This window comes from Nerophis lumbriciformis, linkage group LG16 (genome assembly GCF_033978685.3).
Source record: "Nerophis lumbriciformis linkage group LG16, RoL_Nlum_v2.1, whole genome shotgun sequence".
NCBI lineage: Eukaryota > Metazoa > Chordata > Actinopteri > Syngnathiformes > Syngnathidae > Nerophis > Nerophis lumbriciformis.
In genome coordinates this window covers 25,317,822-25,330,808 of record NC_084563.2, presented here as the reverse complement: position 1 = coordinate 25,330,808, position 12,987 = coordinate 25,317,822, and the positions used below count along the sequence as shown (strand labels likewise).

The 12,987-nt window shown below is 40.6% G+C and overlaps 1 protein-coding gene across 1 annotated transcript; it reads right to left on the bottom strand.

Moving 5' to 3' along the window:
• Positions 1-548: 548 nt before the first annotated feature.
• fgf2 (fibroblast growth factor 2) lies at positions 549-12,187 on the bottom strand. Its single transcript, XM_061976866.2, has 3 exons — positions 10,569-12,187; positions 7,168-7,271; positions 549-7,006 (listed from the first exon to the last, which is right to left on the bottom strand). The coding sequence occupies exons 1-3, from the start codon at positions 10,744-10,746 to the stop codon at positions 6,821-6,823; spliced, it is 468 nt and encodes a 155-aa protein (XP_061832850.1). The 5' UTR covers positions 10,747-12,187; the 3' UTR covers positions 549-6,820.
• Between the last annotated feature and the right edge of the window lie 800 nt (positions 12,188-12,987).

The following is a 12,987-nucleotide window of genomic DNA, read 5'->3' as shown; positions in this document are numbered from 1 at the left end:
AAGGCACGCCCCCAATATAGTTGTCCGGCTGGAAATCGGGAGAAATTCGGGAGAATGGTTGACACGGGAGATTTTCAGGAGAGGCACTGAAATTCGGAGTCTCCCGGAAAATTCGGGAGGGTTGGCATGTATGAGTATGAGTTCAAGGTAGAATGGTTTGAATCGGTTGAAAAATGTGAAAATGGTGAAAGTTTGAAAAATGTAATTCATTTTAATTGGGAAAAATGTCCCGGGAAAACTGGGAATTCTGGGAAATCTGGGAATTTTTGGAATTTGTCAAGGGAAAGCCAGCGATTCCCGAATAGGTTGAACAGTTTGAAGTTGGAACGGTTTGAATTGGGTGAAAAATGTGGACGGTAGAGCACGCCAAAATCTGGAAGAGAAGAACTGGAGGAATCATAATAGATTAATTTTGGTGTAGAAAACCATATGTGTGAATGTTTTGGAGCATTCATTGTTATGGTTGTTTATTGTTACAACCATAACAATAAACATAATACTCACCCATGCTAGCTTGGGACCTTTAAGGCAAAATCCACAACAAAAAGTCAGAGTTTAAGAGCTTTTATTTGTCTTCCTTTCCAGCACAAGAAGAACATCTCCAGCAGTAAGATGCTCCAAAATACAAAACAACCTATAAAAATAGTATCTATTCTCACACTGACCGTATGATTTCAAGCAGCAGCAATATGGTATTAAATATCAAAGTGGTGACACACGCCTTCTCACACACACGTCACAACGCTCATTTTGCAAAAACAGAAGTGCACACCAAGCGGGGATATCAAGAAGCTGCAACGTGACATTCTGCTTCTTCCTTTATCGGACAAATGACGCTAATAAATACTGAGTGACCATCTGAAGATTGCTAGAATACAAAACCAATAGGGTTCAAAGTGTGACCGTTTTCAGCAGTAACGTTCAGGATTGGTAAGAAAGTCTGCAAACTTTGTATCCACCTCAACACGCCATCTTGTAGCTTTCTAAACAAGCTTTGACCTTTTCCCCCCGGATTTATAGCTTCTTTGTTTCTAAAATTTCAACCACATTCGATGAAAAGTGACACCAGTTGTGTTGACCTCAGGTTTGGCCACAGAAAATGAGCGAGTATGATCGATCACCATCTCCGACGATGAAAGCCTGAAAGTTCCCGGTTTGTCCGATCCAGGGGAGAACATCGGACAAACTCCATTAGCTAGAAGCTAATGCAGTGCTTGCTAAAAAGTTATGGTACTGGATGTACTGTACATTCATTGGAAGTGCATACGATGCCAAGAACGCTTAGAGTAGCTTTAGTATAATTCATAGGTGTCCAAAGTGCGTAGTTTACCTGAAAAAAGCAAATTTTTTAACATCCTGCGGCACAATCGTTAGCGTGGCAGCTATTTTTTTGCACCAAATATAGCATGCTAATTTTTTAAACTAATTTTTTCAGGTATACATCGCAGAGTAATACATTTTGGTACTTGATCCATGCTACAGTTGGTAATATTAGCATGCTAGCTTTTTTTTAGCTAATTTTACAGGTATACAATTCAGTGTCATAGTTTGGTATTTCATCAATGCAAACTGTAAAGAGGCAATTGTTGGTATGTCAGCCTCATACTGTTAGCATGCAATCTTTTTTAGCCCGTTTTGCCCATATTTCTTGTTGCTTGACGCTATCTGGCCAGCGTACTTCGGTTTTGGCTCTTCAGCAATCTCATGAAATTTTTACAAAGATTGCATTTTCTGGTTCTTTGAAAATAATCTCGATTTTGTACTGGTTTTGAAGGTGAAAAGTACCAAAATGGCCCCCGCATCTTTTTATTTGTCAATCTGTGGCCTTCAGTGAGTATAGTTTGGTATAATAGTTGTTAAAAATACTTGCAGCTGAACCACCGAAGGTTTCCTCGGTCTGAGGCCTCTTAGTCGGAGGACTGGGACTGGACCATTTTTTTCTTGCTTGCTGTGCATTCCCACTAATCGTCACGACTACCGACATAAATAACGGCCACCCTGCTTAGACAAGGTGTGACTTGAAGACGGGAACAGTGCATTTGACAACCAGTTGACCTCAGATTTTCTGTCATCCCAACTCCGCGACTAAACCAGAGCAGAGAAACCAAACTCAACATGAAGTACCAGACTTAAGCAGCGACGACAGTTTACGTCTGAATCCCAATTCTCACTTTTACGCTCGTCTTAACCCTTTGCATTCACGTTAACTTTAGCATGCTAGCTTTTTTCAGCTAATTTACAGGTATACATTTCAGCGTCAAATGCTGCCTGCTAAAAATTTGTTAAAAAAAAGTTAGCTTGTTAACTTTTTTAACAAATTTTTCAGGTAAACAACGCAGAATAATATATTTTGGTACTTGATTCGTGCTACAGTTGGTATTTTAGCATGATAGCTTTTTTAGCTATTTTTACAAGCATACATTACAGCGTCAAATGCTACCTGCTATAAATGTGTTTACAAAAAAGTTAGCATGCAATTTTTTTCAGGTATACGTCGCAGATAAATATATATATATATATATATATATATATATATATATATATATATATATATATATATATATATATATATATATATATCGTGCCTTGAAAACCCCTTATTTCGCCTCATTCGGGCATTTAAATGATTTTAAAACATTTTAACGCACAATTTTAACATGTAACATGCCTTTAAAAAATAAAAACTAACTTTTAGATACGACAAACTACACTAGTTGTATTTAGCAATCTACAGCATTTGGACAGACAACTTCTACGATTCCTGCGTCAACTTGCCATCAGCAGCTTCTTTATATTTTCATGGATAAATGTCTGCCAAGGTATAATCATTTTCAACGTCGTTGGCTCGCGTTATCGACTCATTCTGTGCAGGCTAGCAGTGGGGAGGCTCGTTTCTCACAACCTAAATTTAACAATTAGTTGAGAGACTGCTCGTATCCGGAAAAACTGGTAAAATAGGGCACTCGTATCCTGAGTTACTACTGTAATTTTAAGCTTTATTGACTTTTATTGTAATGACACTCATGTTTTTTTCAGGTTTTCAATCCTTTGCTACTCCTAAAAAATGTTTCAAATGTTCTTTTTTTAATCTTAATTTGTTCGTCATACGGGCTAACAACGCAGCTGTAGCTAATAAACTACGATGTCAGACAAAACATTAATGATTAGACGGCTAATTTAAATTAGCCATGTGCGGAATTCTTTTTTTCTATTCCAAATTTGCTGGTCACACGAGCTAGCTAACGCAGCAGTAAACTACGATGTCAAACTAGCAGAACATCGACTTTACTACTTTTCATGAATGACTAGACGGCTAATTTACTTTCAGAATTAACATTAGCCATGTTTAGAATGTTGTTGTTTTTTTCATTTTAAACTGGCTCGTCACATGAGCTAGCTAGACTGTAGCTAGTAAACTATGATGTCAGACAAGCAAACTACATTTTATGAATGATTGGACGGCTAATTTACATTAGACATGTTTAGAATTTCTATTCTAAACTTGCTTGACTGTAGCTAATAAAACTATAACGTCAGGGTAGCAAAATACGTACTTTACTACAATGTATTACATTTCATGAATGACTAGACGGATAATTTAAGTTAGCCATGTTTAGAATGTTTTGTATTCTAAACTCGCTTGTCACACGAGCTAGCCAACGCGACTGTAGCTAACAAACTACGATGTCAGGGTAGCAGAATACGGACTTTAGTATAATATACTACATTTCATGATTGATTAGATTGCTAATTTACTTTCAGAATTTACATTAGACATTTTTTTTTTCTATTCTAAAGTCGCTTGCCACACGAGCTAGCTAACGCAGCTGTTGGTATTAAATTATGGTATCAGACTAGCAGCAGGCGGATTTTACTACAATTCACTACATTTCATGAATTATTAGACGGCTAATTTAGATTTGCAATGTTTAGAATGTTTTCTATTCTAAACTCGCTCGTCACACAAGCTAGCTCACGTGACTGTAGCTAATAAACTATGACATCAGGGTAACAAAATATGGACTTTACTACAATGTATTACATTTCATAAATGACTATTTAAGTTAGCCATGTTTAGAATGTTTTCTATTCTAAACTCGCTTGTCACACGAGCTAGCTAACATGACTGTAGCTCAGAAACTAGTGTCAGGGTAGCAGAATACAGACTTTGAAACAATTTACTACAGTTGATGAATGATTAGATTGCTAATTTACTTTCAGAATTTACATTAGCCATGTTAAGATTTTTTTTTTTCCTATTCTAAAGTCGCTCGTCTAACGAGCAAGCTAACGCATCTCCATCCATCCATTTTCTACCGCTTGTCCCTTTCAGGGTCGCGGGGGGTGCTGGAACATCTGTTGGTATTAAATTACAGTATCAGGCTAGCAGCAAACAGACTTCACTACAATTGACTACATTTCATGAATTGTTAGACGGCTAATTTAGATTAGCCATGTTGAGAATGTTTTCTATTCTGAATTTGCTTATCACACGAGCTAGCTAACGTGACTGTAGCTAATAAACTGACGTCAGGGTTGCGAAATATGGATTTTATATAATATAAAATAAGACATATAATTTAAGTTAGCCATGTTTAGATTGTTTTCTATTATGAACTTGCTTGTCACACGAGCAGCTAACACGACTGTAGCTGAAAAACTACGAGGTCAGGGTAGCAGAATAAAGACTTTGATACAATTTACTACATTTGATGAATGACTAGCTTGCTAATTTACTTTCAGAATTTACATTAGCCATTTTAAGAATGTTTTTTTTTCCGATTCTAAAGTCACTTATCACACGAGCTAGCTAACGTGACTGTAGCTAATAAACTGACGTCAGGGTAGCAAAATACGGACTTTACTACAATGTATCACATTCCATGAATCACATATAATTTAAGTTAACCATGTTTAGAATGTTTTCTATTATGAACTTGATTGTCACCCAAGCTAGCTAACACGACTGTAGTTAAAAAACTACGAGCTCAGGGTAGCAGAATAAAGACTTTAAAACAATTTACTACATTTCATGAATGATTAGAATGTTAATTTACTTTCAGAATTTACACTAGCCATGTTTAGAATGTATTTTTTTTTCTAGTCGCTCGTTACACGCGCTAGCTCATGCAGCTGTTGGTATTAAATTACAGTACCAGACTAGCAGCAAACAAACTACACTACAATTAACTACATTTCATGAATGATTAGACAACTAATTTACATGAGCCATGTTTAAAATGCTTTCTATTATAAACTCGCTTGTCACACGAGCCAACGCGACTGTAGCTAATAAACTATGATGTCAGGGTAGCAGAATACAGAATAATTTACTACATTTCATGATTGATTAGATTGCTAATTTACTTTCAGAATTTACATTAGCCATGTTTAGAATGTTTTTTTTCTATTCTAAAATTGCTCGTCAAACGGGCTAGCTCACGCAGCTGAAACTACGGTATCAGACGAGCAGCGAACAAACTACACTACAATTTACTACATTTCATGAATGATTAGACAGCTAATTTACATGAGCCATGTTTAGAATGTTTTCTATCCTAAACTCGCTTGTCACATGAGCTAGCTAACGCGACTGCATCTAGCAAACTACTCTGTCAAAATATTAGACAATGGACTTCAATTGACAACATTTCCTGAATGATTCAACAGCTAAATTTTCAGAATTTACATGAACCATTTTCAAAACTTTTTTGTTTTAAAATCGCTCGTCCTGACAACTAGCTAGCACAACTATTGTACATACTGTAGATTCTGAATACCGTGACGACCGCTTGTTACAGTTTATCTGTATCATAGTAACATCCACCAAGCGGCCAGGGGTGATGACGTGTCAAGGACACGAGTGGCGTCATATTTCTTAAGGTGTGTTTTCCACCGCTTGGCCCCCTGGTTCGAGGGGTGAGGGCTCGGGGTAAGACCAAAGGGATGTGTGGGCTCGGGATAAGACCAAAGGGATGTGTTTAGGGCAAGAATTGGGATTCAGCCTAAGCCCGAGTTGTTCGGCGGGTTACAAGTTAGGCTTTGTTCTGCTTCTGAACATATACCAGCTAAGAAAAGTTTGAAAAAAAACCCCGGCTAACTGTTTTTTTTGCATGGCATGGACAGAGGAACACATTTTAAATTGAAGATACCTTTTTGGCTAATGTTGAGACCTTAAGTATTGTTACAAAATGTGAAACACGATCCAAAAAAAAACAGTGCAGTGTTCTGTGTACAAAACAATGTATGGTTGCTGGTTTCCCAAGTACTCATCAAAGGTTAATAGTTTGGTGATAAAATCAACCAAGCTTGATTTAATCAGTTGAACGACAGACTTTTAAAAAAAAGTATTTGATGAGTTGGGAGCAGAAAGTTGGAGCCTCAAATCTAACGTCTGAGCTAAGTTTTCTTCATCTTTCGGTTTTCTGTCATTGGACTAAACTTTAGTTGCCTTAGAATTGTTTTGTGTGTCCACAACACAAATACTACAAGACACCTCAGGAAAATATACATACTTTGAAGTATTCTAAGTAGTCTAACAGTTAATAAAACCTTACGGTGTGCTTGAAATGTGTCAATGACCCTATAGGGTTAGGAGCCGAATGTACAAAAGAGGACTTTGGCTCTGACGTTTTCCTCGTTCTTTTCTTCTGCAGTAAAAGTAGTGATTGCTTCAAAACGTCAAGCTTAACAAGAGCAGGTGTGTCGGAATAAATGAGTCTCCAAAGATCACAGCTGTGCCAGGCAGTGTGGACTTACAGTACCTTCTTTCACTGCCATCACACCTAAGGCACCAACGTTCTTTCAACCTTGTCCCAGGTTAGCACTTTGCCGACATGGGCAGAAAGAGTATAGCCTTCTGACCCGGTCCGGTTTTACTTCCAGACTTGTACTGGCCGGTCCGCTTCAGCGCCACATACATGGTGGGGTATTTCCTGGAGCGGTAGGTGTTGTAGTTGTTGCTCTCGAGACGCTCCAAGAAGTAACATTCCTCAGTTGCTCGTCTCTGAGGTAGAAGACGAAGACGACTTAGACAAGATATCAAAAATAGTCATTAAACTTTTAACTCAGCGTTGAAATCGCAATCCCCCCAGCATTCCATGATCCGAACCCAACTTAACTGTACTTGATACTTTTGTATTAACGGGGACAGATGTGGTCGCTCACCGCTCCAAACAGTCGTCCGTCTCTGTTCATGGCCAGGTAGCGATTGGCGCGAACCCCTTTGATGACCACCTCCCCTACTGAGGTCGCCTGCAGCTGAAGCATTACTAGGGGAAAACAAAGTAGAGAGTACCAGAACTGTCCGGTTATTTGTCGCTACCAAAACAAGGGGAACCATTGAAAGGTATTGTCCATCAACAGTCTTCCTTCTAATCCAACAGGTTAGGGATGGACCACAAGATGTCACCACAGAACACCTTAAGAAGTTCAACTCATGGATAGACAGACTACGCAAACATTCACACAAGTCTTTTTATAGCTCTGGTGGATTTGAAGCCACTTAGCGCTTTTTTCCGGAGTTTCCGTCAACACAGGAGTCAACACAGCTCCGAGTAGACGTCTAAGGCCCATTCCGAATATTCCCCTTCCTCCTTGTCTTAACCCCTTAGCACTCGGTTTTGCGTGTTCACGTCAATCAAGTGGTGTCCGATTTCTCCATCAGGTAAGGGCATAACCCTCGAAGCGAGGTGAGCTCAGATACCTCCCTAGATATCGAGGGGTTGAAGAAATTTCACACATCATATGCCTGCTAAAAGTGATGGCAGACAACAAAGAACAGCCTAAAAATAAAGCTTAATTATTGATTTTCATAATAATAACACTCATGGTTTTGTTCAGATGCTTATCCTTTGCTACTCCACATATACTGTATGTTGGCTATTTGTAATTGTTTGTTGTATTGTTTTCATCTCTTGTTAAAATGATCGAGTTCCAGTATATTTTGCAAAAACTAGCTCTAACTACATTTGTTTTATCAAGGAGGATAGAATAAAATGCACAGCTACATAAGCCATATTTATTGTATGTTGCAACCGCTCCTCAGAACAAGCTAGCAACATGGCTGAAGCTACCGTAGATTATTGCTTCCGAAAACTGCGTTATCTGTGTTTCTTATCTGCCTCATCAGCAAAGTAACATGATACGTGTTTGTAAAAGGTCTGTACATTCAACGGCAAAATTATCAGATGCATTTTTCTGTAATGGGATACGAATCAACTGATCCGCTTCAGAAACGACCATACAAAGGTCTGTTTTCTTGATGTAATCAGGCGAAAGAAAAGGGCCCGTTTTACGTCACAGCTGGCAAACGGCGAGGGTTGATGATGACGTGAGACTCGAGCCACGTCCGAATTCTCAGGGGCATATTTTGAATACTTCACCATGACACTAGATTTTAGGGTCAAGAGTGAAAGGATTAAGACGAAGGGGTAAGAGGGAGAATTCAAATTGGGCCTTGAAGAGCATTTAACCAATCCCTTTCCGCCAAACACACAGCACCTCCATGACCAAGAGGTCAATTTGGGCAACAATCTCCAAGAAATCTTAACAGCTGATCCTGAAAGCAGAGGTAAAATTTAGATTACAGATGTGGGCGAGGACACAAACTGGTCTGAGTTTGGGTGCGGCGTTGGTTGAAGGGATTAGATGCATGGTTTGGAGTACTAATAATACACAGAAAAACATTTGTTCAAGAACGCATTATGATTCAGCTGATGATCAAATCATCGACCTTTGCGACAAAAGGCAAGAACTTGAGCAGTTGGAGGTGTAATCGGTTTTCTTATCGTAGTGTTTATGCCACAACATTTTAAGTCAACAAGTGAAACACACGACTCCTCTTATTTTGATCTAGTCTGTCTTTTCCATGCTTGTGTTTCATGTTGCCGTTGGGGAACCAACTCTCTACCTGCATCCAACTGCCTGTACATCGGCGCATCTGACCGCTGATTGGTCAGCTGCTGCATGCTATCAATCATTTTGTCGCGGTGCGGTGTCACGCTAGCAACATAGCCAATCGGTAAGCTTGTAGACGGTCTAAAGGGAAACAGGCTTCAGTTTTGGCGGCCGTTTCATAGTTGGTTCTATTCAATAGAGCGGGACATTATTTTTGGACGGTAAAAAGTGCAGGTGACCAAAACTGCCTTTTGAGAGTGCCAAATTGCGTTCCTACCAAAAGTAAGCAGTACTAATATTACTATATCAATAAATATATGGATGTAATGTAATGTGACTGACTCTGACAGAGAAAGGGATGTAACCCAAACATGGTATGCTCTTAATTGTCATTGGACAAGTAGAACGAAACATAATTTTCACCACAAAGATTAAACAAACATTGTACAAGGAACATAACGGAAACGATGATGGGTCACCACTTACGGCGCCCCGTAAAAGGTGGGTGAAAAGTAGCTAAACTTTGGCATTGATGGTAAAAAAATTTCAATAATAATCAGCCAATGAATGAATAATAGGTCCAGTCATTAGCTTACTATGCTAAGTGTGCCGTTCTGGTTTATATCACTGACAGCTGTGACTCATTGTTACTGAATGGTAACTCAACTACCTTAAAATAGCTCCTTGAAGTCCATCCATTCATCCATCCATTTTCTACCGCTTATTCCCTTCGGGGTCACGGGGGGCGCTGGAGCCTCTCAGCTACAATCGGACGGAAGGCGGGGTACACCCTGGACAAGTCGCCACCTCATCGCAGGGCCAACACAGATAGACAGACAACATTCACACTCACATTCACACACTAGGGCCAATTTAGTGTTGAGCTCCTTGAAGTCAAATCAGGTATTTCTTTGGACGCAGCTCTTTCCAAATGTCCCACTGGATTCCTCAAACAAAACATTGTCCAAACATTAGTTTTTCTCAGGAATCTTCATGGCCACCTCCCTCATCTCTCCTGAAGCGATGATGCTCCTTGAAAAGAATTCATTGTTTGACCGTCAGTCGTACACACCAAAAAAGAGCTGGCATTTTAGTTCCACCTCGGTTTACTAGAGGTCATGGCTTCCGTAAAAAAACTTTTTGATGAAAGTAGGTGACTGATTGATGAATGATAGTGCTTCTTTTGCAAACATGGAAAATATATTTAATCCATTTATTTGGCAGACTTTGACTGATCTGTATTTTGTATAACTAAACAAGGCAAGAGTGACAACAATCCAAGTTTGATCTGGTTTGTGTACTTGTTGGGGAAATACGCAGGTCCCGTCATTCATCGCCACTTAAATTCATGTGCGTCATTACAGCTTTAAGTGCAAGAAAAATCCTCACAGGACGTCTTTTGATCGGCCTTCATTTGAAGATGTCACTACTGTTTTTACAGTGTGACGTAAAGCAAAGTGTGAGTCAGCATGCTAAACCCAAATTACTAAAAAAAAGGCATGTTCCATTGATTAGGAAAACTGGAGGACAACATTCTCAAAACAGTTAAGACTCTTTTCAAAACTACTTTTATTTAGAAAACATACACAACGTCCCTCCAAAATGTATGTTAGTTTGTCGCCATAACAACAGTTTGCATGAGCTAAGCGCTTAAAGATGAGAAGACTTACTGTGGGGATCGCTCTTCTCCCGGATTCCGTCCACTCCACCGTCTGACTTTATCCTCAAGAAGAAGCCCCCGTTTTTGCAGTACAACCTCTTGGGCTCCTTGAAGGTTCCGGGGGGAAAGCCGCCACTGCCGCCGTCTTCAGGCGTGGTAGGAAGCGTAGTGATCTCTCCTGTGGCCATCTTCTCCTCGCTTCCTGGCGACTGCTGTCTGTCTCCTTTCTGGAAGTTGCCCCACTGTAGGCCTCCCACCTCCCACTAACTTTCCTCCTCCCCTCCTCCGCAGAGCTTCACATTAGCTCAGGGGTCGCAGGGCCTCGGGTACCCGTTGACAAGAGAGAATCACAAACAGAAGGTCTCCTTGGTGAGCTTCTGGCTGATTAAAAAAAGTCCACAAAGCTTAAGTTTGCATGTGCTTGCCTGCTGTTTGTAGAGTTGCTCTGATGGTTGGGGGATGGATGGTTTTGCAGTCTTCCTGTGTAGTGGTTTAATCAAAGCAGCTGGCTTAGATCGGTGTGCAAGGCTTTCCCCACTTTGGGCCTCAGTTCGCATGCGCTCTCGGAGCACCAACACACTCGCATATAAGCTCACGCCCACTAGTGCTCTCCGATTCCACCAATTGGCCAAGCAGACGTCAGTGTCGTGGAGGGGGAGCGGGGTGGATTTGCAGCTTGGACGCTTTCTCTGTGACCCCTTAGCATGCCAAGTGCCGTGGCAAGCAACAGAACCAGTGTGTTCATTCATACAGACTTCTCAAGAGGCAATTCACAGCACGGCATTCCTAACTTGTTGAGTTATGTCTGTAGCGTGCAGGATCACTTTAAATCCAAATGACCTTACGCTTTGACCATTCTTTGATTTGATAATTAGTCAAGATGGAAAAATTATTCTGTTTCCAGTTAACGTAACATAACCAATTTGTAATAAATTCTGGGGCGCTAGGTTATACGTGTTAAATAAATAAAGAGCGCCAAGAGACTAAGGAAGCTGAACTACCAAAAACAAACTACTTGAGCAAATCATGTCCCGCTCTAAGGCGTCCCGAGAGATTAAAAGCTGACATGAAGGAGTCTAAAAACAGACTTCGGAAAGCCATTCTCCACTCTTCAATTAGAGATGGACTACCGTTGCCGTGTGGCATTCCACACAAGCATGTGTGAAAAGAGTAAGTATCCTGGTGAGCCTCAGCCTGGTTCCACCTCTTTAAGGTATTTTAGTGTCCCTTAGTTGGCAGTTTACAGAACTGTACACAATCATCAGTTAGGTCAGGGGTCGGCAACCTTTACCAGTCAAAGAGCCATTTTGACCAGTTTCACAAATCAAAGAAAACAATGGGAGCCACAAAAATCTTTTGAAATTTAAAATGAAATAACTCTGCATACAAAGTTTTTTTTTTGCTTTGTGCTATGTATAAACCAAGGGTCTCAGACACGCGGCCCACACCTTAATATGAAAATTGAATGATAGTGCGGCCCACTGGTTTTATATGAATGGCACTTGACAGCGTCATACTTATCAACCCTCCCGATATTTCTGGCAGACTACAAATCTCAAGGCAACTGTTCTCTCGAACGTGCCGTGATGGTACAGCATTTAGCGCCCACTACAACCTGCGTGCCGGTCCAGCCACACATTGTATGGGACTTCTGCTTGCTCATGTAAGTGACAGCAAGGCATACTTGGTCAACAACCACACAGGTTACACTGACGGTGGCGGTATAAAAAACTTTAACACTCTTACTAATAATGCGCCACACTGTGAACCCACACCAAACAAGAATGACAAACACATTTCGGGAGAACATCTGCACCGTAACACAACATAAACACAACAGCACAAATACCCAGAATCCCATGCAGCCCTAACTCTTCCGGGCTACATTATACACCCCCGCTACCAAATCCCGCCCACCTCAACCGACGCACAGAGGGGGGAAGGGGGGGGGGGGGGGGGGTTGACGTGTGCGGGAGCAGGGTTGGGGTGGGGCGGGGTTTGGTGGTAGCAGGGGTGTATAATGTAGCCCGGAAGAGTCAGGGCTGCATGGGATTCTGGGTATTTGTTCTGTTGTGTTTATGTTGTGTTAAGGTGCAGATGTTCTCCCAAAATGTGTTTGTCATTTTTGTTTGGTTTTGGTTCAAAGTGTGGCGCATTATTAGTAAGAGTGTTAAAGTTGTTTTATATGGCCACCGTCAGTGTAACCTGTGTGGCTGTTGAGCAAGTATGCCTTGCTGTCACTTACGTGAGCAAGCAGAAGATGCATATAACAAAAGGCTGGGCTGGCCTGCTGTTAATACAGATTGTAGAGAGTGCTAAATGCTGTACCATCATGGCACGCCCTTTTTATTATTGTAAGGGTGAAAATCGGAGATATTATTAATTTTCTGCGAGAGGCACTGAAATCCGGAAGTCTACCGGGAAAATCG